General features: G+C 38.3%; 1 protein-coding gene across 7 annotated transcripts in view; it reads right to left on the reverse strand.

Annotated features, from left to right (window-relative positions):
- The window catches only part of Smad2 (SMAD family member 2), a 64,313-nt gene that overhangs the window by 10,259 nt on the left and 30,487 nt on the right, over positions 1-23,567 (reverse strand). For 6 of the 7 annotated variants that reach the window (XM_060377026.1, XM_060377027.1, XM_060377030.1 and 3 more), the window contains 6 exons: positions 14,614-14,703; positions 13,430-13,623; positions 12,332-12,466; positions 9,461-9,535; positions 3,049-3,102; positions 1,824-2,036 (listed from right to left, as the gene is read on the reverse strand). In XM_060377026.1, coding sequence (XP_060233009.1) covers positions 1,824-2,036; positions 3,049-3,102; positions 9,461-9,535; positions 12,332-12,466; positions 13,430-13,623; positions 14,614-14,703 — 761 coding nt within the window. The remainder of the gene's footprint in view (positions 1-1,823; positions 2,037-3,048; positions 3,103-9,460; positions 9,536-12,331; positions 12,467-13,429; positions 13,624-14,613; positions 14,704-23,567) is intronic. The other variant, XM_060377032.1, reaches the window with a different exon arrangement.

Below are 23,567 nucleotides of genomic sequence, written 5' to 3' on the forward strand. Positions count from 1 at the left end.
GGTATTCCCATGACTTCTCAGGGCCTTATTTTCCTAATCCGTAATTCTGAAATATACCATAGCATCTTTCCCAAAAATTTTTAACAATTATTTTCAATTTTCAAATTATTGTTCATAAAAATATTTCAACATAGAAAAGTATGTAATAGCGAGACAGCTTCAGACAAGTTACCTGCTGTTTTAAAATTTACTTAAAAACGAGTTAATTTTACAGAAATTCATTAATGTCTGGGCAATTTTTTTTCTTAAGGATCCCACTAAGAAAAGACTCAAAAATATCACATCCACCCGGCTTTGTAAATGCCTACTTTGTAGTGTAATCACACACCAGGTTAAGAGACTTTTCAGATGTAGCTGAAGTAGCAGCTTCAGCCTTTGCTACGCAGCAGAGGACTAACCGATCAAACAGCAGCTGCATGGAGAGCGCAACTGCAGACGCTGGCGTCCTACTGTCTTAAGGCTATGTGCACCTCAACCATGCATTCAGCTGTGAGGAAAAATGAGGTCCAAGTCTGAAGATATACCCAGAGGGCAGTGTGCCTATGCAAGAGTCCTGGATTAACCTCCAGCACAGTGTTGGGTGGCAGGCAGAGCAAGTAAGTACAGCAAGTAAGTAGAAACGTAGACTTTTCAGACTATTCCTTGACCAAATTACAAGATAAACAAATATAAGCTTAAAAAAATGTAAAAGATAATCTAAAATTATAGTCAAGTAAAATTCTGTTGGGAGATATGAAAAAGTACAAAGAAAACTATTAATTTTCTTTAAAATACAAAGGTCTAATTAAAACACACAAACATAGAAAATAAAACCCTATGTGACTGAAGTCAGTGTGGCTGTTCACAGCTTTTATCTGCAGTGGTGTCTGGACTCCTTGATAGCAAGATGAGTCAATGAACAAGACCTGAAAGGTTCACACAGCCGACACACACTCTCCAGTGTTCTCATTCACACTGTCAGCATCGATGTCTGGTAATCAACATCATTTTTCACGAGAGGAAATGGTTAATCTCAAACAGGCAGAACAAAGTTGAAGTTAAAGAAGCAATCTGATGATGCTTGCTATTTGAAGCTCTATACTTTTTCCTCACGAAATACTAAGGTTCCCAGACAATTTAGGTATTTGTAAATTATAATCACGGAAGCTTTCCACATTAGATGTGAAAACTGAGATAAAATGTGTTAATTTTTAAAAAACTTAAAACAAATCTATTAATGCAAACAAGATTTATGAGAAATAACCCTTTTCAAACTTAAATCAGGTGGGAATATTTCATAGTTTGACAAGTTTCTCTAATGTCTGGCACAACAAAGACCTGGCTTCTCACGTAAGATCTACACTTTATCTCAGATTCGAAGTCCCATGTGTTGAGCCCCCAGAATGCTCTGCTTTCTGCTGTAAAGAAGTAGCAGGCAGCACCTTAGAATTATTGGGAAAGCAGTGTCAAGATGCTTTAAGGGACTGTCAGAAATTCCTGTATCATATTTTGAAGCCTCTAATTATATGTAAAATCCTTAGAGGTGGGGGAAATGAAAACAGATCATGACTGAACATGGGACTGCCTTTCTTTCTTTCTTTTTTCTTTTTTTTCTAAAAGAGACTGAGCAAATTAGTTATTTTACCAAAGGACTTCCCACTATCAAGAGTGCCAAATACAGGTAACACTGAAGATAAAAGTTTGCAAATTTGTCACCAAGGTGCTATTAAAGGGACTCACGGATGGAGATGAAAGTGGGCCTTTCCATACAAGCTTTTGATATAATACCAAATACTAAATCGTGAGCAAATTGTATTTTTCCACACAAAGAAAATAAAACATACCTATATGCCTTCTTGTCATTTCTACAGTAGCATTTCGGTTAACGTTGGAGAGCAAACCTAAGCAGAACCTCTCTGAGTTTGACGGATCTGTAAAACCGTCTACAGTGAGCGAGGGCTGCGATGCGTGGAAGGTCTCTCCAACCCTCTGGTTTAGTTCATAATACGCTATTGAACACCAAAATGCGGGTTCCGAGTAAGTAACTGGCTGCAAATCTGAAGTAGAGGAAGAAATGTTGTATGAACAACTCAAGATGAAACAGCGAGAACCATGAACATCCTCCACGCCATAAATCACACCAGATAAAAGTTTTAAAAAAAGTCTCTGACTCATAAAGTTAAGTATGGAGTAATATCAGTTTTAAACAACAACAGAGGAAAACAGACCAGTCTGCTGAATTTGGGTGCATTTCTAAAACATATCTTGATGGTAATTTTAGCAAGGACAAAATATAAAGCTGAGTAAAGAGAAAAGTCAAAAGCCACAGAGAAGAGATACTATAGTGGGAGAATCAAAACATTTCCCTGACATCTGTCTATTCTCATACATGAAAGAAGAAGAGTGAAAGACAAAGTGCAAGTGAAAACCAATTACAGCACCAATAAACACCTTACTATCAGAAAATGAGGACCACATGTAATTCACTTTTGTTGAGATGTACTATAAGAAAGATCACAAGGAAAAACCAAGACAATTTTGCAGAATAAATTCCAAATATGTGGAAGCTGAAGACTACGAAACAGCAGGGTATATGAGGGTTAGAGCAATATGAATGTGATCATATATTTGTGACATAAGTATGTACACTTTTCTACTGACTGCCACTCTAAGATACATCCTAAATAAACACCCGTCAAAACCTTATACAACTTCATAAAGAACAGTTTTAATGACTCAGACTGTCTCATAAATGTCTAACCGTCATGAGAAAGCAGGTAGTACCAACTATAGTATCAGCGTTTCTAAAGACAGTGATCTACACCATCTGAAGCAGTTTACATTTCTCATATATATATATATATATATAAATTTTCTCATATATATAAGTCAGATATATATATATATGAGAGAAAAGTAAACTGATTCAGGTGGTGTAGATATATATATATATACATATATATATATATATATATATATATATATATATATATATATATATATATAAGTAATCTCCACAGACAACTTTCCTTAATGTGGTGAAAACAGATGGAAGTAACAGCAACTCACCCAGGCTGTGATTAACAGGAGAGAGAGTAGTAGGAGACAGTTCAGCTGGAGAGCCTGAATTGGAGAAAGAAAACTGACATTGACATTTCTCCAGAACTTATGATCAAGTAACAAGAAAACGGTTCTGACCTTTTCACCGAAACTAAATACACAATTACATCTCAAGAATTAAAAATATGCAATGACTCTGAGTTTAACTCAGGGGGCTGAAACACACAAGGTACAAAAGGCTAAGCACTGAATAACTTCTTTCTCATGGCATAACTGACTTGTCTTCTTACCCTCTAGGTCCCCCACCTGGAGGAGCCCACTACTGACAGCTGTCTGTGTATCTTTCCAGAAATATTCTATGAAACATATCAGCAAATACACTTTAGTTTGTGTCACTCCCCTTTCATGACAAATAGTAATAGTTCTAAGCATCAGTATGAGGTAAGTCATTAGAAACCTTTTGTGCTGCTATTTCTATACCGTTCAACCTACCTGTAGCAGCCGCAGCCTAACACATCACGGTGCATTGTGGTACCCTGACAACTGATGATTGTTTACTCTAAGAACCAAGACTGCAATGACTGTTCTCAATTGACTAGTCCCAGTTTCTCTAAAAAGAGCTCTTATAAGAAAGTGTCAAGTCTGAGGGTTGGTGCCTATCCAGTTTTGACAGATCCTGGCTAAATTATCACCCACAAGGTTGTAACAGCACGTGTTCCCATTACGACCACCACCACAGTGTAACAACTGACAATAGATGAAAACATGGTCTATCCAAGTGCAGCTTTGAGCTGGGACAGTGGTGCATGCCTTTATCGCACCTCCTAGGAGGCAGAAGCAGAAGACCTGGAGTTTAAGGCCAGCTACAGAGCAAGGTGGAGACCAGAGTGGCAGGTGACAAGAAACTGCGTCTTTTTATTTTATTTTTTTTCAGGCAGGGTCTCTATATGTAGCTCTGGCTGTCCTAAAACTTAATCTTGATCAGGCCTTTTCCGCCTTCTGAGTGCTAGGATTCAAGGTGTGTACCACCATGGCAGAGTAAGAGGCCCTGTCTTAAACAGACATTTTCATTTACGTTTCTCTTAGTTTATGATTATTTATGTTTTATTTCAGTTCTGCTCTTTTGCTGACTCTCCTCTTGCACTGATCATTTACCCATCTGTAGGAGGCTCGGAATATAGTAAGAGATCTGCAGTCTTTTCAGTCAGAGTTGTGGAACATTTGGTCACCTGTTTGGTGATTGGGACTCATATCACAGTCTAATAAAACAGTTTTAACAACAGATTTACCTCTCTGTGCTGTGTTCAGGGTTTTCCCACCAAGCAGGACACCTGGCTTTGCGCTCAAATGGTAAATCACTTATTTAGAACTTCTCCAGCAATCTCAAGTAAGACTTGTAATTAGTCAACAGAGGAGATAGCAATCAGGCTCTATGGCCAGACTTGTGACAACTGAGGTTACATTTTCACAGCACATTCCTTAAGAGTTGAGTAGAGCCTGTGAAATTCCAGCTAACAAATCTAAGAGTTTTCTCTATTTTGTGAGGTTAATGTAAGTTCTTTATTAAAATTAACTTTACGAAATTCTATTTTCTTAGAAAAATATCCAATTTTTTCTGCTTTGCATAAATATCCTCAATCTAATCCAGAAAATATAAGGCACAAATACACAAAATGGGGGAGGGTAGCCACAGATACAAAATTTAAACTACATCTGTTGTAAACGTACTCTTACTACAATCACACATCCCACCAACCCCACGAGAAGCACACTCTCAGGAGCAGGAACCACATGCAGCTCCCAGCTGCAACAATGTGCTGCAACACAGACTAAAGGTGGGCAGAGGCATCACTGTGCACCATTCACACTACAAACAGCATATACGGGACACAGGTAAAAGTGGCAGTCACCACTGTCCTGCTGGGTCAAAGAGAGAGAACTGGAAATCACTATTTTTAAGAAAACAATTGTACTATACAATTAGTTTTGTTTTCGTTCTTCTTTTTTAAAAACTGCTGGCAAATCACAACAAGTACAAATAAGAAAGGTCAAAATATGCTTGGAACAATGATTTGAAATCCATGGTATTTCCTGCAGCAGACATAAACAACTGGAGCTGGGGGAGCTGCTCAATTATTCTTTCTTCTAACTATTAACACATCTAAGAAATACTCAGTAGAAGTAACCAGCAAGCTTGATGTTCTACAGTTCTGTAGGTGTGAAAAAGAAAGGCTCAGTATAAATTTTAAAAGTTGAATCAAGCAAATAATTAACACAATCCTTTTAAAAAATACAGTTTTAAACAACTGATAATTGATCAATGAATCATTCATATTATAAAAGTTGCTGAGGAGTTTGGCCTCCTACAGGCCTTTCATCCATAAGACAGAAAGTGCCTATCTGCACCTAAAGCATCTAGATGTATGCTTTGCTTACAAGTTCACAACTGTTTGCACGGTGAGTGTCTCAAGAAAGGAAGCATTATGAGTTTTTATAAGTGTCAATGCTCACTCCTTGAAATTTAGTCCTACCAAGAGCTGACAAGCTTGTATCTTTTTTGCATTATCATTGTGTGGGTGACACCTGCCAAATTAACAGCTTTAAAAGGAAAACTCTTTTATAATTTTTTGTTTATAAGTAGTACATTCTTATTTTCACCCACTTTTAAATTTAAACCAGTTCCTAGAAGTACCATGCATTTATAAACACCCCAGTTTTGGGATCTACTTTTTATCTTTGAAGGTGACATTAAAACTTCTTTATAAAAAAACAAAACAAAGCGTCCTCAATTTCTTTTTTAGAATATTGTTAGGGTCACAACATAATTGAGAATCAAGTCCAAAGAAGTCTCAGATATCCCTGCCACTGGGCAAGAACTGTTTACCACACTCAGACTGTACTATTATCCAAGTCCACAGTTTACAACAAGGCTCATGCTTGTTTTATTTTCTGTAGGTTTTGACAAGTGTACAATCCACTTCCTTCATTTTTTTTTACTCCATAAATGCAAAGGGCTTTTCCTACTCAATTTTCCTTTCTCTATAACCCCTCAACTCTTCACTATCTTCAGAAGGCTTGCCTTTTTAGCATATGAGACAGCTGGGGTTGGGCAGTATGTACACGGCCTTTACAGATCACCATTTTTCATTTAGTAGTATGTAACTAAGGTTTACATCTTGTCATTTTTTAACCTTATACTAAGCAACATGACACTGTCTCATGAACCACAATTTTTCAACATCTCAGTTACATTCAAATGTTTCAAAATTATGAGTCAAGCACCAAGGTGACATTTTTGTGTGAAGGATGTCAGTTCACCTGAGTAAATACCAAGGAACCAGACTCTGTACTGCTCAATATGATAGTGTACTACGGAGCCACAAATATAAAACAGCAAAACAGAGAGATACATAGACTGAAGGAAGCAAATGAGAACCCAGAACAAAAACCCACCTAGTTACAGCTGTAACAGCCAACAAACACCGCCACACAATGAACTCCCCTACTCATACACACTCACATAATCCTGTACTCATACTCACATACCCACACCACACATGTGCACACACTCACACCTTTGCCCCTGAAGAGTGCACATGCACGCCATGCACACAAACACACACAGGCCTCTCACTCTCTCATCCCCCCAATTTCTTTAACACCCCCTAAAACACATACCCCCTCCCACACCACCCTCCTCACAATCAACACAGAATCTCACAGAATACAGGAATTATGCTGAGGATACAGAAGAGTGGTAATGGGCTTTTAGCACGCATGAGACATTAGGATTGTCTATCACCATAATCAATAAATTGATGAATAGAACTTTTTTCAATCAAAGAACATATATAAACTATATATTCAGTTAACATCCTCCTCAATAGAGAATTATGCATGTATTATTCTGCAATCATAAATAAAAAAAATTGTTATTGTTATTTTAGAAAACTACTGAGTATGACATGTGTGTCGTGGCACGTGGAGTGGGGGCCAGAGACAACCCTGAAACTGCTTGTCGCCTTTCCCCTTCTGTACCTTCCAGGAACAGAACTGGCTTGTAAGAAAAACATAAAGACAAAACTACAGGTTATTTTCCAGTTACTTAATTTTATCCTTTCGTCTCCAATTTTTGTATATGCTAAAAAATATAACATGGCTTGGAATGGTAGTACATGCCTGTAATCTCAGCAATTTCGGAGGCTGATACACAATGGTACCTGTGAGTTTGGGACTAGTCTGGTGGGTTTAAGACCATGATGTGTGATTACTGCCCTGCATGACTGTGATCCAGTCTCAAAGGAAAAAAAAAAAAAAGAGAGAAAGAGAATATATTAAATTACCTATGTGATTCACAAACTATTAAATATAAGCTATTAATATTAGCAATGCATTCTCAAAACCTTATAGTTTTATATTAGCCAATCAATATTTATATAGAAAGTACCAAGAGTTGAACAGCTTAAAACCATTTCCTCTCACAGGTGTCAGCAAGGTCACACTGTCATGGGTTCAGGCCGCACTTCTACTGTGGGGATGTACCCTCATGTAATTCAGCCATTCAAAATGTGGTAAGACATCCGGGTTGTTTCCATTTGTGAAATTATATATATGATGTTTACAACACAAACATTTTTGCCCAAGTGTTAGGTGGACCTGTTTAAATTCTCTTGGGAGTTATTTAATTTTTGAAGGACAACAAATTTTGCTAAAGTGGTTATAACATTCTTATCAGTAATAATGAGTGTTCCAGTCTTTCCACAACTTGACTAATAGTTGTTAAACTCTTCCTCTTGATACAGGAATGTAGAAGTTGAAACACTATTTCACTTGTGATCAGTAACTTTATGTTACTCACTTTCAATGTCATGGTAACGCTACCTACCACAGTGCAACAAGTACTGCTCATTGACAAATACTGAGTGTCAAGGAGACAAACTTGAAAAGTCAAGTGTCATGTGCACTAACATACATAACATGCTATTTCATTAGATTATCATCTATCTTTCTATCTGCCACTCTTACAGCCAGACATAAATATTAGCTGCAGCAGAGACATCTTTCCTGGGTATGGAAGAAGTTAAACAATAGAATTCATATAAAGTCCTCCACTCCCCCCTCCAATGTTCCTCCATTAAAAATAATTTAGACAGGTTGAAATAGTGGCTCATGCTCATGGCAAGAGGATATGAGTTACAGTAGAGAGCAGGCCACACAATGAGCTTTAGGTCAGTTTGGATTACTAACTGTGATGGTCTAAGTAAGACTGGCCCTCATAAGCTCAAGTATCTGAATGCTTAGTCACCAGGGAGTGGCACTATTTACAAGATAAGAAGGATTAGGACATACAGTCTCGTTGCAGGAAATTATCACTGTAGTCTCACTCACTCTCTGCCTATGGATCAGAATGTAGCTCTCAGCTCCTACAGCAGTACCTGCCTGCATGCTATTATGCTCCCACTGTGATGACAATGGACTAAACCTTGCTTACAAGAAACTGTAAGCAAACCCTCAATTTCTTTCATGAGAATTGCCTTGCTTATGACTTCTCTTCACAGCAATAGAACAGTAACTAAGACACTAACTAATCCTTAAGGTAAAACAGATTGAATAAATCACACTGAACAATGACATCAAAGCACTCTCATGAGTACCCTACTTGGCTCCCCTGGGTTATAGAATCTGTTATTTAAGAAACAGCTTAAAACTTTGTGGTATGTAATATTCATTATTTATTATATGTTGAAACTTTCCCAACACTGGATATAATAGCTAATTATCAGAAATTAATCAAATTTAGATCAGGGACAATGTATTTTGTGTTAACAGTTTACTCTAATTCAGAATTCACTATTAAGTTAAAGAAGCACAGAAAAGCTGGTCCCCCTCTTCTAGTCTCAAATCCTTCTTATAAACCAGTTACTAGGGTGACCGTGGTCTTTTATGAAAGGTATTCATTCATGAGACAGCAGCATGGGAGGCATTGAGTACTTCCAAGTTTTCACTTACTCCAGTAAGAGGAATATCTACCAACTGCATAAAGTAGCTCATTTGATAGCTCAGATACTGTCAAGATGGAAGATTTGTTTTGTTTTCTCTAAGTTAAGGTGCCAGCAAACATTACTCTTGAATGCACTGTTTCGCATTGTGATAGGTAGCGGTTGTGTGGGCATGTGCTTTCCACAGTGCACGTGTGGTGGTCTAGAAACAAGTTATGGGAGTTGATTCTCTCCTTCTACTTTGAGGGATCTGAGGATCAAACTCAGGCTGACATAGCTACTCACACCTTTAGCTACTGAGCCATCGTTATAGGCTCCAGAATCTATTCTCGAATATTCTTAATGTGTGGCTGGTTGACTCTAGTGATTTGAGATTACAAAAGGCCAACTCAATGACTGATTACTGAGAAATTAATATTTACCTGTGTCCATACTTTGATTTAACTGCTGATCACTTGTTTCTCCATCTTCACTGATATATCCAGGTGGTGGCGTTTCTATGAAAGAACAAATCAAGTATAGTTGATTTGAGTTCAGCTTTTTCTCCTAGCTACCAAATGCAAGCAACAAATCACTTGGAAACCAAAAAAAGTATGTATCATTATTAAAAGGAAATTGGAATATTATGGGTATATGCATGTGTGTGTATGTATACAAAACATCATTATAAAAGGCAGAACTAGGCTTGCAATTGAGGCTCTAATCCTATCTTACAGGTGAATCCATAAAGATGGCTGGTAACATAATCCAGCTTTCCTGGTATATTTTCTTTAACATTGTTTACCATTTGATTTGTACGTACACATTCTGGGACAACAGCCAAAAACCAAAATCAAAGATGTCCCTCAGCAGGATTCAAAGACATATTAGTGCTACCATTTATTTTTAAACTAGTAGACAACAGGCATGGATGGACAAATAGCCCCAATTTCAGTCTACACTACCCACATAGGGCAAGTTACAGAAGCATGACTCAAGACTGATCTAGCCTGGATTCTACCTGAAAAAGCTCCCACCTTTCCTGCTGGGCTTTCTAACTGCTTAACAGTTCTGAATGCTTGAAACAGAAAATGGACAGAAGTACTCGCTGAAAAATTGCGATTCTAACATCATTTCCTACACATTTTCTGAATAAGACATTTATGTTCAAGAGGTACCTGTATAGCTGAGTAAATTTCAAAGACAATAAAAGCATGCATACAGTTTCATCATTTGTGACTTTAAGGAAAAAAAGTACAAAAGATTTTCAATAGTGTGCCATTTTCAATTTTTAACTGCAACTCAACATAAAAAAAATTCGGACATTATTCAAAGGGGAGAAGGATGGCTTTAATCACAGCATTTAGAAAACAGAGGTAGGAGAATCTCTACAAGTTTGAGAGCAGCCTGAGCTACACAATTAAAAAAAAAAAGTCTTAAACGAACTGCCCCCTAAATTCTCATATAGAAATCAATATATCAAAATGTTTAAAGCTAAATGTTTAAAAGTTATCTTCATATAACCAAACAATAATAAAAATAATTCATACCATTACATTTATTTTAGAGATTAAAACTAAGAAAATTTAAAAAACTAAGCTATGCAACGTAAGAAAATTTAAAAAGCTAAGCTTTGAAACATCAGTTTCAAAGATGGAGAAAGCTCAACTCTAAGACACTTTATCTCATTCTATTTCTTTACTATCATCCATTATTATGTATCTATATTGATAAAAAGAACTTTCAGCATTTTCAAAAATTGTTCAATTCTTTTGAAGGCGGGAGGGACTCTCTGGGCACCTGCAAGCACATGGACACACATGCACATGTATAATTTTAAGTAATAAAAATTTTGAATAAAACTATTTTGAAATGTAACAAAAGTAAATTCTTTGGTTTTGCTATTACTGGGAACTGACAGTGTCCACAAAAACTGGTATATTTCACTTCTAATTTGCTCCTTTATAAAACACTAGCATCTAAATAAAGGTTCTACACACTACGATCCCGGGAGCAGTAGGCGGGATGGCATAGGACAGGGGTGCATTTAAAGCTAGTCTTCTGGTCTGTGATGGTGGTGTATGTCTTTAATCCTAGCACTTGGGAGGCAAAGGCAGGAAGATCTGAGTTTGTGGCCAACCTGGTCTATATAGTAAGTTCCAGGACATCGAGGGCTACACACAGAAACCCTGTCTAAAAGAAAAGAAGAAAGGGGGGAAGGGAGACGTGGAAAGGAGAAAGGGGAAAAAGGGGAAGGGAAGGGAAAGTGAAAAGGAAGGGAAAGGGAAGGGAAGGGGAAAGGAAAGGGAAAAGGAAAAGGGAAAAGGGAAAAGGGAAAGGGAAAGGGGAAAGGAAAGGAAAGACCTAATATCTACTCTTTTGACATACAAAGGAGAACGAGGCAGGCAGAGACTAAGAGACAGTAAAAATCCAGACTACAATTAATTCCTAATTAGTTTCTGTTATTATAAAAGCAAACAAACACTGTTATAAAAGTAACAAAATAGTAGCTATTTTTTCTAGAAAACAGTAAAAACTATAGAGATTGGTATTGAATTGTGAAATATTACTAGGCCACATAAAACAAGACACAAGAGAGAATGTGAGAGACAGTAAAATGGCTCAGCGGGTACAGTATCACCACATAAGCCTGGCAACCAGAGTTCAAGCCCCTGCATTCTTGCAAAGGTGGAAGGGGATAACTGGTCCTACAAAGCTGTCCCCCTCCTTCCATATATGTGCACACATACCCCACACTCTGAAAGCACAGTTTTTACAATAGAGCTTGAGAACCATGGAGTTGAATTCACTCATTTCTCCAGTAGAACGCCCAGAAAAAACACAAATGAGCACCTTCTTGTTTTTAATGTGTTGTTTATCTATAAAACTAAGATGTTCTATTACGAATGTTTATTTGCTGTAGGCATTACCAAATTACACATGGAGAGATGATTATTTACATGTCTGCTTATGACTGTTCTAGAGACGCTTGTCTTAACCATACACTAGGTTTCACTCTGCACCTCTCTCTACTTCAATAGCTATGACAAACCTACTAGGATCTTTTTCCTACTTCTTACAGTACTTTGTTTAAAGCCACTGCAAAATAAAATAAAAAAGTAAACCTTTATCCAAATAAATGTTAAGTGTAACTAGACTCACAATGCACAATACAATTAATTATCCCACAAATGAGACTTTTTCCATCCAAAGTCAAGAACACCCTGAAAATGAAACCACATTTCTAATACTTGGGTGTTTGTTGCAAGACTGCTATTTCCCCAAGTTTTAAGAGACTCTTAAGGCAAAAATACCTGGGATGTAATTACTCTGTGGCTCAATTCCTGCTGGGAAATTAGTGTTTTCTGGAATGGAGTGAGTATAGTCATCCAGAGGCGGCAGTTCTGTTAGAATCTCTGTGTGCCGAGGCACTAATACTGGAGGCAAAACTGCAAGAGTTAAAGAAATCTGAGTTAGTGGCAAGTGTGTAAGGGAAGCTTACTCAAAGTTCTCACAAGGCAGAAGGCAGTAGCTTCACTTTTCAAAGTCTGAGCACAGTTATCTGGTGTTTTGATACTAAGAAATTGACAAATCTCATCATGGATTGTTCACACAATTCACCATTTAAGCTTGCAAATTAATGTCTATTTACTTTGGCAAACAATGTGACCCTGTAATTACTCTAGGAATTTATAAGTTTCCATTAGAAATGATGAGGGAACCCAAAGGTAGTGGCGCAGGCCTTTAATCCCAGCACCAGGGAAGCAGGGGGATGCCAGGCCAGCCTAGTCTAGAATTCCAGGACAGCCAAAGAAAGCTACACAGTGAAATCCTACCTCAGAGAGAGAGAGAGAGAGAGAGAGAAATGGTGAGACAATATCATCACTAACACTAAAGTCAAACTTTTTTTTCTAAAAGCATAGAATTTTTTTTAAAGTTTTAAGTCCATCATTCACCAGAAGTCCTACCACAGAGTCCACCAAATCACTTCAATAAACAAGCCCTTTAAGTGACTCTGAAAGCACTCAGGGTGGGGTGCTGTAAGAGGCCAGTACTACAGGCACATTGGTTGGCTCTCAGAAGACAGCAAATCTGTGGATTCCCGAGATACATACCTTGCTGTCCAAGAGAGTACGCTCCCAAGAAATGGATATGGCCTTTTTCCAAGACAAGTTTGTTTTTTTTCCATAAAAGTTTAAAAAAAAATAAGCAAGCATTTAAAAACCCTACCAAATAATATACTCAATTTAAGGTAGTTTATCAGAAAATTTTACATTAGAATTTCCCAGAGATACAAGGAGTACTAGCCCTCAGTCAGCCTTTTAGTTTAAAACCAGGAAAGCAAAAAAAAAAACAAAAAAAAACAAAAACAAAAAACGAAAAACACAAAAAATCGCCTATAGTTTTCCTACCTGGTGTCTCAACTCTCTGGTAGTGGTAAGGATTTACACATACTTCATCTTTTTTCAGATTAAAAGCATATTCGCAGTTTTCAATTGCTTTGAGCTCATGATGACTGTGAAGGTCCGGCCAGCGCCATAACCGGCAATATATAACATGTGGCAACCCTTTCCGATGTGAAACCTGAAGACGACCATCAAGAGACCTATTCAGAAGCAAGGGGGGGAAAAAGGAGGGCACTTTTAAAAGGAGAGACTAGGTGTCATCAAAGGGCTAAATTAATACACTAAGAGCACAATAAAGGAAACCACAACCATTAAGTTAGCAATAGAGATACCCAGGAGGAATAGTACACTCTGGCTTGGACCTGATCAAGCAAGCAGCAGCACTAGCACCTGTCTCCTATCAGTGTGCATACAACAACTCACATGCCAATGGAAGGCTAGCCTCGTGGGGCAAGCGATATAGAAAATGTCATGTGGTTATACTCGAAAACTTCATCAGCATCCACTTTTAATAAGCTAAATGCTTTCAAAGGCATTAATTCTGAAGGCAACTGGTTGTCAAAAAAAGGAAGTAGTATGAAAATGGTAAGTATCAATGATGCAACAGTAACTAACTCAGACTAACATAACTTATTATTTAAGTGTGACTTCTGGCACCTGAGGCTTACTCATGAGGCTCACACAGAAATGCAGATGGTGATGAAATGGAATGGACAAATACCAATATGCTTAAAAGAAATGAAGTGATTTTTTTAAAAAGGTGACAGAAAAACAAGTTAGCCTACTGTTAATTGTGATGTAAGAGGTTCATCAAATATGTACTAGTATAAAGATGAGATTTTTGATGATAACAAGAAATTTAGGAAAAACTAGTCATGTATCTACTTAAAAATTAGGCCAATAACAAATTTATCTAATCTTGGGCTACAATGAGTATATAGTTATAAAAAGGTCTTATTCATTACGGGACACAATAATTTAAAGATTCAAAACTAAAATTGCATTTACCAAAACATCAGCTGAAACATTGATATATTTTTAATACTGGCAAGCGGATACATTACGTGCTATGCCTTACTCACAGTAAGTTAACATCCTAGGCAAGTTACACTAAGCAACCCAGTCGAGGTCTTCCAAAGCACCACCCTCCCACACGGTCTCTAGGGTCCCATGGAGGGCAGAATATTCACCTGGTTTGTTCAGAGAAGCTGTAAAGGCCTGTTGTATCCCACTGATCTACCGTATTTGGTGTACTCAGTCCCCAAATTTCAGAGCAAGTGCTGTGCATAAATTGAAAAAACAAAAAGTTGATGTGAACATGGAAGCATGGTTATTCAAAATACCATGATGCAAGGCATGGAGAATGTACAGGATACTTCCTTCACCCAGAAAATACACAGAGCTTCACCCATCGTGGGCCAGTGCTGGCCACTATATTTTCTATATGAAGGAAGCCAATAAAATGGAACATGTGACTCCAGATAAGTTATGATTATGTTTTTATATGTGAACACCAATGCTCGCTAACCTAATGAAATCATACCTATAACGACCTCGCCAAACTCCTCTATTCAAAGAGTTCATCCCACGGCATTAGCCCCATTAATAAGGCTTTATTTCATTACTCAGTTTTAAAAAACAGCAATAAAAAACAATTCAATTAAAAATAGCTGTCAACTGGTACTTTTAATATAGAAAAAGTCCCAGCTAAAAGAAACACTTATCATTTGGGTGTGGTAGCGCACACTTATAATTCCAGCACTTGGAAGGGTGGAGGCAGGAGGATCAGTTCATTGCTTGCTTACTCTAAGCCAGGAAATTCAAGGACAGCCTGGTCTATGAGAGCCTGTCTCAAAGTAAATAAGTAAATAAACAATCACATCCACAGTTAAGAGTTCCAGGTTATCTGTTTATAATAACTTCAGAAAGTCCATGTTACTGAAAGCTGTAATTGCTGTCTTGTTACTATGTACAAAGGGCAGAGTAGATAAACTGAAGTCATTCTACTAAAATACAGCTTACATTTTTTTTTCCCCACATCTCTTTCCAGGACATGGACAGGTCAAAGACAATTCACCCTATTTCCCCTGAACTACTATTTCATTTCAAAGTAACTACTAGACTGCAGGCAAAGGGAAGAATTTAAAGGGAAACTTCAGAATGGACCTTTTGATTGCCTTGTATCTTGGCTATGAAGCTGTACTTTTTAAATCAGTCAAACATAATTTCCAATTCCACTTCTCTTGTATTACTGAAGTCAATAAAATTTGAGGAAAAAGGAACATTTCTGACAACTTTTAAAAATATACTGAGTTTCCCATTTGCTCACACTTTGTGAGATAACTGGATCAACAAAGGGCAACAGGAAAGCGCAGGTTTTCCTAAGGCTAAACACGGCAGTGGTTCTCAGCCTTCCTACTGCTGTGACCCTTTAACACAGTCCTCATGTTGTGGTGACCCCCAACCATAAAGGTATTTTCACTGCTACTTTATAACTGTAATTTTGTTCCTGGTAGGAGTAGTAACGTAAGTATCTGTATTTCCTGATAGTCTTAGGCAACCTATGAAAGAGTTGTTCCACGACCCCCTAAAAGGGGTTGCAATCTACATGTTGAGAGCCACTGGTCTAGGGTGACCCAGGGCCCCTTAAAACAGCTAGCCAGCTGCAGGCCACCCTTGATTTAGAGCACACAGTAACTGGAATGAACAGTTGGCAGGAAAGATGAGAAAGGAAAGAGTAGGACAGAGGGACAGACAGAAAAAGGAGGGGGGAAAAGCATGCTTGGAAATTTTCCTAAGCTCCCCTTACATGTTTTAGACAGTCTCACTTTTTAACAGTACATCATCATACTATGAAAAGCAGAAAAAGACAATAAATGAGGATAATTTAGACCTTCCTCTTGTGATTCTGAACTATAATGAATAGTATACATCTGATTCTTTCTTTGAAAAAATAAGAAAAATAACAGCATAATTGGGAGACTATTCTGTCATGGTATTAGGAAGAACATTTCACTCAGGTTCCTCTGAGACCATGAGAATCAGAATTAGGGCACAAAGCACTTAAGCTATACTGTCCTGGGCCTGAAATAAACCAAAGAATAAAGAGCTATGAGCAGGACCGTGAATGGGTCTAGACACAGTGATGTAGGTCTCAGCCTAACCCAGCCTCTGTCATCATGACACCATACATCTCACATCATTCATTTGCTATGTCCCTCAAACTGGAAACATTGTTTAAAAATGTTAATTTTAGCTAGTAACATATTTGCTTGTTTGTTTTACAGTAGCTCAGGCTGGCTTGAAACACACAATCCTGCTTGAGCTCCCAAGTGCTGGAGTTATGGTTACCACACCTAGGCAGAATAACTCTTCAAAACAGACCCACTCTGTAACAACACATACAAAGCAACAAATAAGTATGTGTAATTATTAAAGAAACAACTTTAGCATAACTAAACACAAAAGCACACGATGCCCCTAATTCATAGATTTTACAACCCAGACAAGATTCTCTAAGTAACACTGTAAGAGCCACAAGGAGAAGGCCCAGGAAAGACTAGTCCTACAAGGCTGAGAATTACATCACAAATCCCTGCTGAAAAGCACAGACACAAGAACATACTAACTCAGGGTAGACTCTGTTTCCAGCAAAGTCCAGGAGCTTTAATTAGGTCAGTTTTCCTCAAATCACAGCTCTGACCAACCAAATATAAAAGTATTTAAAGACAAACAGACCAGAAACAAGGCATCTGAAAGGCGTCAACCTGCGGATGCGGAATGGCACACTGGATGAGAGTTGCACTTCTACGACTTTTTACTGGGCAGTCCCCAGCCTGTGACTCAGGACAACTAGAGCCTACGCATGAAACAGCAGTTTAACTGTAAATAAAGGAGCCACAAGGAATTATCTTCTAACAACTATGACCTCTGCCCGGCTCCTTGCCTGACACATGTGGACAAGACTTGTGAGGGTTGACAAAATCGGCACTTGCAACTGCGACGGTAGCCATTACCAACAGCAGAAGTCAAGTCCAGATCAGAAAGCTCCTAGACACCTGCTAAAACAAAAATCAAAACCCTTCAGAAGGGGGGACAACAGAATTCCAAGTTTCTACAATGCTCAGTTTTGCATTACTAGTATACAAAACTAAAAGCCACAGAAACAGGTCGAATGAGAGCTTTAAAGAAATTACTATGAATATGTTCCTGAAATTAATGAACAGATCAGGAGTCTCAATAAATATAGAAATGAATTAAATAGAATATGAAAAAAGGAGCCTGACTGCCAAGGAATAAATGAATGAACTTATACATTAGCAGAAATTAGCCAACCAAGAATAAGAGACTCACAAACAAAATGAAGTCTCAGTAATGTGTGTAGTTACATAAAAAGAAAATAGCAAAATAAGTAAGTAAATAAACAAAACCTGAAATAAATTAATGGCTAAGGGGAAGATGGTTGGAATATTTTCAAGTCTTAAAACATTTTCAACTTAATAAAAAAACTAAATGTAAACACCCAAGAGGCCTGGTCAACACCGAGGAATTTAAACTACTCAACAAGCTAGAACAGGCCACTGTCTTCTATTAGAACCTTCTGGTACAAATCTTTTCCAACTCTGCAAGTTCCTCTCAAGGACCCCGAGGCAGACAATTTCTCTGTAGGCCCAGCCCTACTCCAGAAGCCAGTCACTGACTTGAGCAGGTATCCAGTTAGCACACGAAGGTGTCTACCTACAACAACACCCAGTGACCCTTCTGTTCCCTCCCTACCCCTATATTTCTGCCTGGGTCCCCAATTTTCTTCCTTTAATGCTCAGTCATCTCTATACAAGTCAAAACTGAAATCACACCTTTCCTCCCTGTAGAAACTACAAAATAGCACCCATTCTTACTGCCTTTTTTGGCAGCACCAGGGTAGATTAATCGATTACACACAGAGGCAGCAACACAGCATCTCTTAATAAAGAGTCAAAGCTGGAAGACAATGGACCCTCTTTATACAAGTGAGAGAAAAGAACTTCTAACCTACAAGTCCATAAACAAGCAAAGTAGCCTTTACAAAGAAGTCAAGACACAAATATGTTCTGAGGAACAACAACAAAAACTTAAATCAACTTGTTTCTAACAGACTTTGCAGAAAGTAAATACTTCAGGATAAAGAGAAATTAAAACAAGAAAACCCAGTATCAAGAAAAAAATTAAAAGCTGAGAATATTAAAAGGTAAATGTAAAAGGTGGTATTATTTTCTCATAATTTCTAAGAAACGGAGAGGACGGAGAAAAATTCGTAACCCAAAGAACACAAGGATCTAAGTTTTAGACAACAGTAAATAAGAAGTAATGTAAAAATCAACTCAATGATTACAAAGCTAAAGATGCTTATTATACTCTAAAAAGCAGCCAGAATTAAGACAACTTAAACCTAAAGAAAAAAAACAAAAATAAAAATGAAGTAAGAAAAATAACTCCAAAGAGATTTGACAGAAGAAAATACAAAGATCCAGACATAGTAACAAAAAACAAAGCCCAAATGACATTTAAGTCCAGTCATAGCAACAGTAAATAACTTAACATCAACACACCACCTCCAAGGAAAGGCAAAGGTCACATGAAAACAAAGTATCCATACAAAGAACAGTTGTGATGAAAAGCCACCTCCATAGGCACAATATTTGATAAAGAAAATGGTAGAGTAATATCAGAAACAATGGTTGACAAGACACAGTAAACTGTGCAGGCAGTTTAGGGATGAAGACCCAATTTCTGCCCTTGGAAGGGAAACTGGAAACTTGATCTTGTCCTGGCTGGAAGCCAGAAATGCTACAAGTATTTGGAAATACTGGTCCCTGGTCTGGTTTCTAAGTAATTTAGGGCCTCAACTCTTGAGGAGAATGTTATAAGAATTAATGGCTTTGGGGGACACTGAGAATGGGTCATCCTCCCTAAGTTTCCATTTCCCCATTAACACTAGAACAGCAAGCATCATAACTGCCTCTCCTTAACCTCCTGGTCAAATGAATGGAGTACATGTATCCCTGGGTAGTAATACTTCAAAGATTATAAGAGTACACACTACCGTCTTTTTTCTTTAAGAGTTAATCCAGTTGTTTTTGTCAATTACCTGGTCAGGAGCCCACTTGAGGAAAGCTGATTTACCTAAGGACACGATCAAGAGATGGAAGAAGGGGCTGGAGCTTCTGGCACCTATAGCACCGTAGCTTACAAAGACTTCTCACACAGGCTCCAGAAGGTCAGACAACATCTTTTGAACTCTGTGGGCACACACATAGTACGCACACACATGCAGGCAAAACATTCACACACTAAAACACAAGTAAATATATCTTTGGGGGTAGAAACCATTCCTTTACTGAGTAATGTGCTTGTCATCCCAAGAAACCTTTCTTCCACACAGCCACTTGGAAAGCCTCCATCATGTCGTGCACTCTTCTTCCCTGTTACCTAGTTAAGTGTAACCTTTCCTTCTTTTCTATCTCTTTCTTTTCAGATGCTGGCCAAGCCTGAGCACAGTTTCCTGGGATCCTTGGGGCATTCTCACTTTCTCTGAAGACCCTCTCCCTCTTCCACCTCCATGTGATTGCTTGCCAAAACTGTCTGCTTTCTTTTCTCACAGCTTCTGTTTTTCTGTTTTTTCCCTCTCCCAGGCAATTGCCAGGACAGTTTTCCTCTCCTGGTCTTCTCTGAAATTCTAATAAAATTGCCCTTGAGCTTCCTTCCAAAAATATCTTTAAGTTCTCTCACTGACAAGCCTCAGAATGCAACAGAGGTAGCCCCAATCCCACAATAAGATTATTACCAAAGGGTTTTTTTTGGGGTTTTTTTTCCCCAAAGGCATAAAACACTGACAGTCCTCCTTAGTGAACTGGTTGTCTTCCCTCTCCTTCCTCTCTACTTAAAATAGTGAGGTTAAGTAATGCCTAAAGAGTCACCACACAGAGTATTTTTTCTGCTTCCTATAGAAAACAAAACTGCCATTTACATACACACACACACACACACACACTTTTCCTTTTAGAATGTAAGTGCCTCGAGGACAGGTTAAGGATATTTTCTTTATATTCTAATGTGTCTAGCACACTGTCAAAACTAAATACAGAGCAGAAAAGACAGGGGAGACATTTCAAATCAATAAACACAACAACACATTAAGAAGGCTTCACTGGTCACGTAAATCTTAATGATATTACCTTCTGAGTTTTTTAAAGTACACTGTCTTAGTTAGGGTTTCTATTGCTATGAAGAGACACCATAATCACAGCAAATAAAAAACACTTAATTGGTGCTGGCTTACATTTCCAAGGTTTAGTCCATTATCATCATGGCGGGAAGCATTGTGGCACAAAGGTAGACATGGAGGGAGGCAGCTGAGAGTTCTACATCTCTATCTGTAGGCCTGGCTTGAGTATCTGAGACCTGAAGGTCTGCCCCAAATGGCATACTTCCTCCAAGGCCTCGCCTACTCCAACAGGGTCAAAGCTCTTAATAGTGGCACTCCCTGTGCATCTATGGGGACCATTTTTATTCAAACCATTACATGTAAATTGTGTCATTTTTCAACCTTCTCGAAACCATTCTTCATGCCCCTTTGTCAATTAACTCTTACCCTCATTCACTACTTCCAGGGGTAACTGCCATATTCATTTTTTACCTTAACTTTAGAGTCTTCCAGAGTATTGTATAAATGGAATTAATACACTGTACACTCTCTGAGTTCAGCTCGACTCATGCAGCATGATGACTCTGAGATTCACCAGTTCTTTTTATGTGTGTTTGTTGAGCTTTCATTCTCTGAACAGGTAAGTTTCTTTAGTCATTGTTTTCTGATGGATCCCCAGCCTGTTACCAGACTGTAACTGTTACAAATAAAGTTGCTACAAACATCCAAGCTGTGGAATGCATCCTTTGTAGACAGTTTCACCTACAACTCTGGGGACTTTAAGTAGATGCACGCTTGGCTTTATTGAAAATGGATAGCTCTTCTTCCTGAATAGACAGACCATTTTCAACATCTCTTCCTCATTATGTGAGAGCTCCCAGGACAGTCTATTTAATTATTCTGGTGACAGTTCTGTGCTATTTCCTTACGGTTCCAGTTTCTATTGACTAATGATATCACTCTTCCCTGTCCCTTTCTATCTTTTATGACATATCCAAATCTGTCAATTTAAAACTTAAAGCCACTCATATTTCACTATTTAATACAATTCCTTATAAACTCTTCATAAAATTTTCTTTCAAAATGTTTCACAATTATTTCTCTCCCACTCTACCTCATTCTTTTTTAAAGACTCTTCTGGTGAGCTGCTTCTAACACTAACAGCACAGCTTAATTTTCTCTTGAGATCAGTGCTCTTTAAACAAAGTGCCTACTCCCAAGACAAAATATAAAATGAAGGACTCCCTACGTTTTCTTAGACACGTTTTATAGTTTTAACTCCTGGAGGAGAATGATGATGGACTAGAATTTTCTCAGACGGCATAACAAGAGGTCAAGCTCTTTCTTCCATGTACATATCCAACTGTTTCAAGGCTCACTTTTCAAAGACTCTCCTTTCCCTACTGGACTGCCCCAGCATCATAATTCAAAGCCTCCAACACTGTGTAATATTTCTTCCATTTTAATTTATGAATTTATCGAGCACATGTGCACACATGCATGTTAAACAGTGTACATGTGGAGGTCAGAGGACATCTTGTGAAAGTCATTCTTTTCTTTCACTACATGCTTGAGTCCTGGGGACTGAGCTCAGGTTGCTGTCTTTCAGGCCTGGTGGCAAGCACTTTTACCCACTGTACTGGCTAGTTTTGTGTCAAACTTGACACAAGATACAGTCATCAGAGAGGAAGCAGCCTCAGTTGAGGAAATGCCTCCACGAGATCCAACTGTAAGGCATTTTCTCAATTAGTTGATCAATGGGGAGGGCTCAGCCTACTGTGGGTGGCGACATCCCTGGACTAATGGTCTTGGGTTCTGTAAGAAAGCAGGCTGAGCATGTCAGTAAGCAGCACCCCTCCATGGTTTCTGCATCAACTCCTGTCTCCAGGATCCTGCCCTGTTTGAGTTCCTGCCCTGGCTTCCTTCAAAAATGAACAGCAATATGAAGTGTAAGCCAAATAAATCCTTTCCTCCCCAACTTGCCTTTCAGTCATGGTGTTTGTTCACAGCAACAGAAAACCCAAGACACCCAATAAACCATTTCCACAGCCCTCAAATATGTTTCAATCTATTTTACACAACTTATTTTTTTTTATGCCAATACCACACTGGGAAGTATTCAAGTCTATGAACTTAAAACTACTCAGTGCTTCAATTAGAAACATGATTTATCTGTCAGCTCATCATCTGGCAGTTTCAATGTCTCAAGTTGTGTCTTGGTTGGCCACCTCACAAGGAAGAGACAAGTTTTCTTTCCCTGAAGTTGAGTAATTTAGGGCTGCAAGATAGACCTGGGGGAGTCTGTCTGTGATAGAGACTCTAGGTCTAGTCATGCTCTTCCATCATTAACTTTTGCTTTGGCTGGCTGTAATCAAATGGCACTCTCTGAGCAAGTAAAATCACTTTCTACCCCTTTTGAATCATCCATTTCTTTAATTTTCAGCAGGCTGCCTGCCCTAAGTCTGCCCTGCATAAGTGGTCAGTGAGTGATCTTCAGCACCATTTAAAAACATGTGGAGTTCACTCCTTGCTGGGATTCTGGTCTCACTTTCCAGCGCTGTGTTTGTCCAAAGCTCTGACTTGTGGTACTCCAGACCAGAGACAAAGTAGGCTCTACACTGGGGCTTTGGCTACCCTGCATACTTTGCATGGATAAAAGTGGCTCTCCATTGAAACTTAAGCCACCCTGCACACTTTGTGCAGATAAAAGCAAAACCCACCATACCATTACACTCTCTTCTTCCAACTGGCAATGTTATCTAAAATTTGTCTGTTCTTGTTTCTCTACTACTCATGCTACCTCAGTTCCACGCAGTTAGTTATGTGACAACAGTGTCAGTCTGAGAGGAAGACATACCTGGCTAGGCTGAAAAAAAACCCAAATCTTCCTTTACTTTATTTGATTTCTCTTGGCAAAGCTTTAGAATGTCATGTAGAGAACTGTATTCCTAGGTACTTTAG

Source organism: Meriones unguiculatus, chromosome 2 (genome assembly GCF_030254825.1).
Source record: "Meriones unguiculatus strain TT.TT164.6M chromosome 2, Bangor_MerUng_6.1, whole genome shotgun sequence".
NCBI lineage: Eukaryota > Metazoa > Chordata > Mammalia > Rodentia > Muridae > Meriones > Meriones unguiculatus.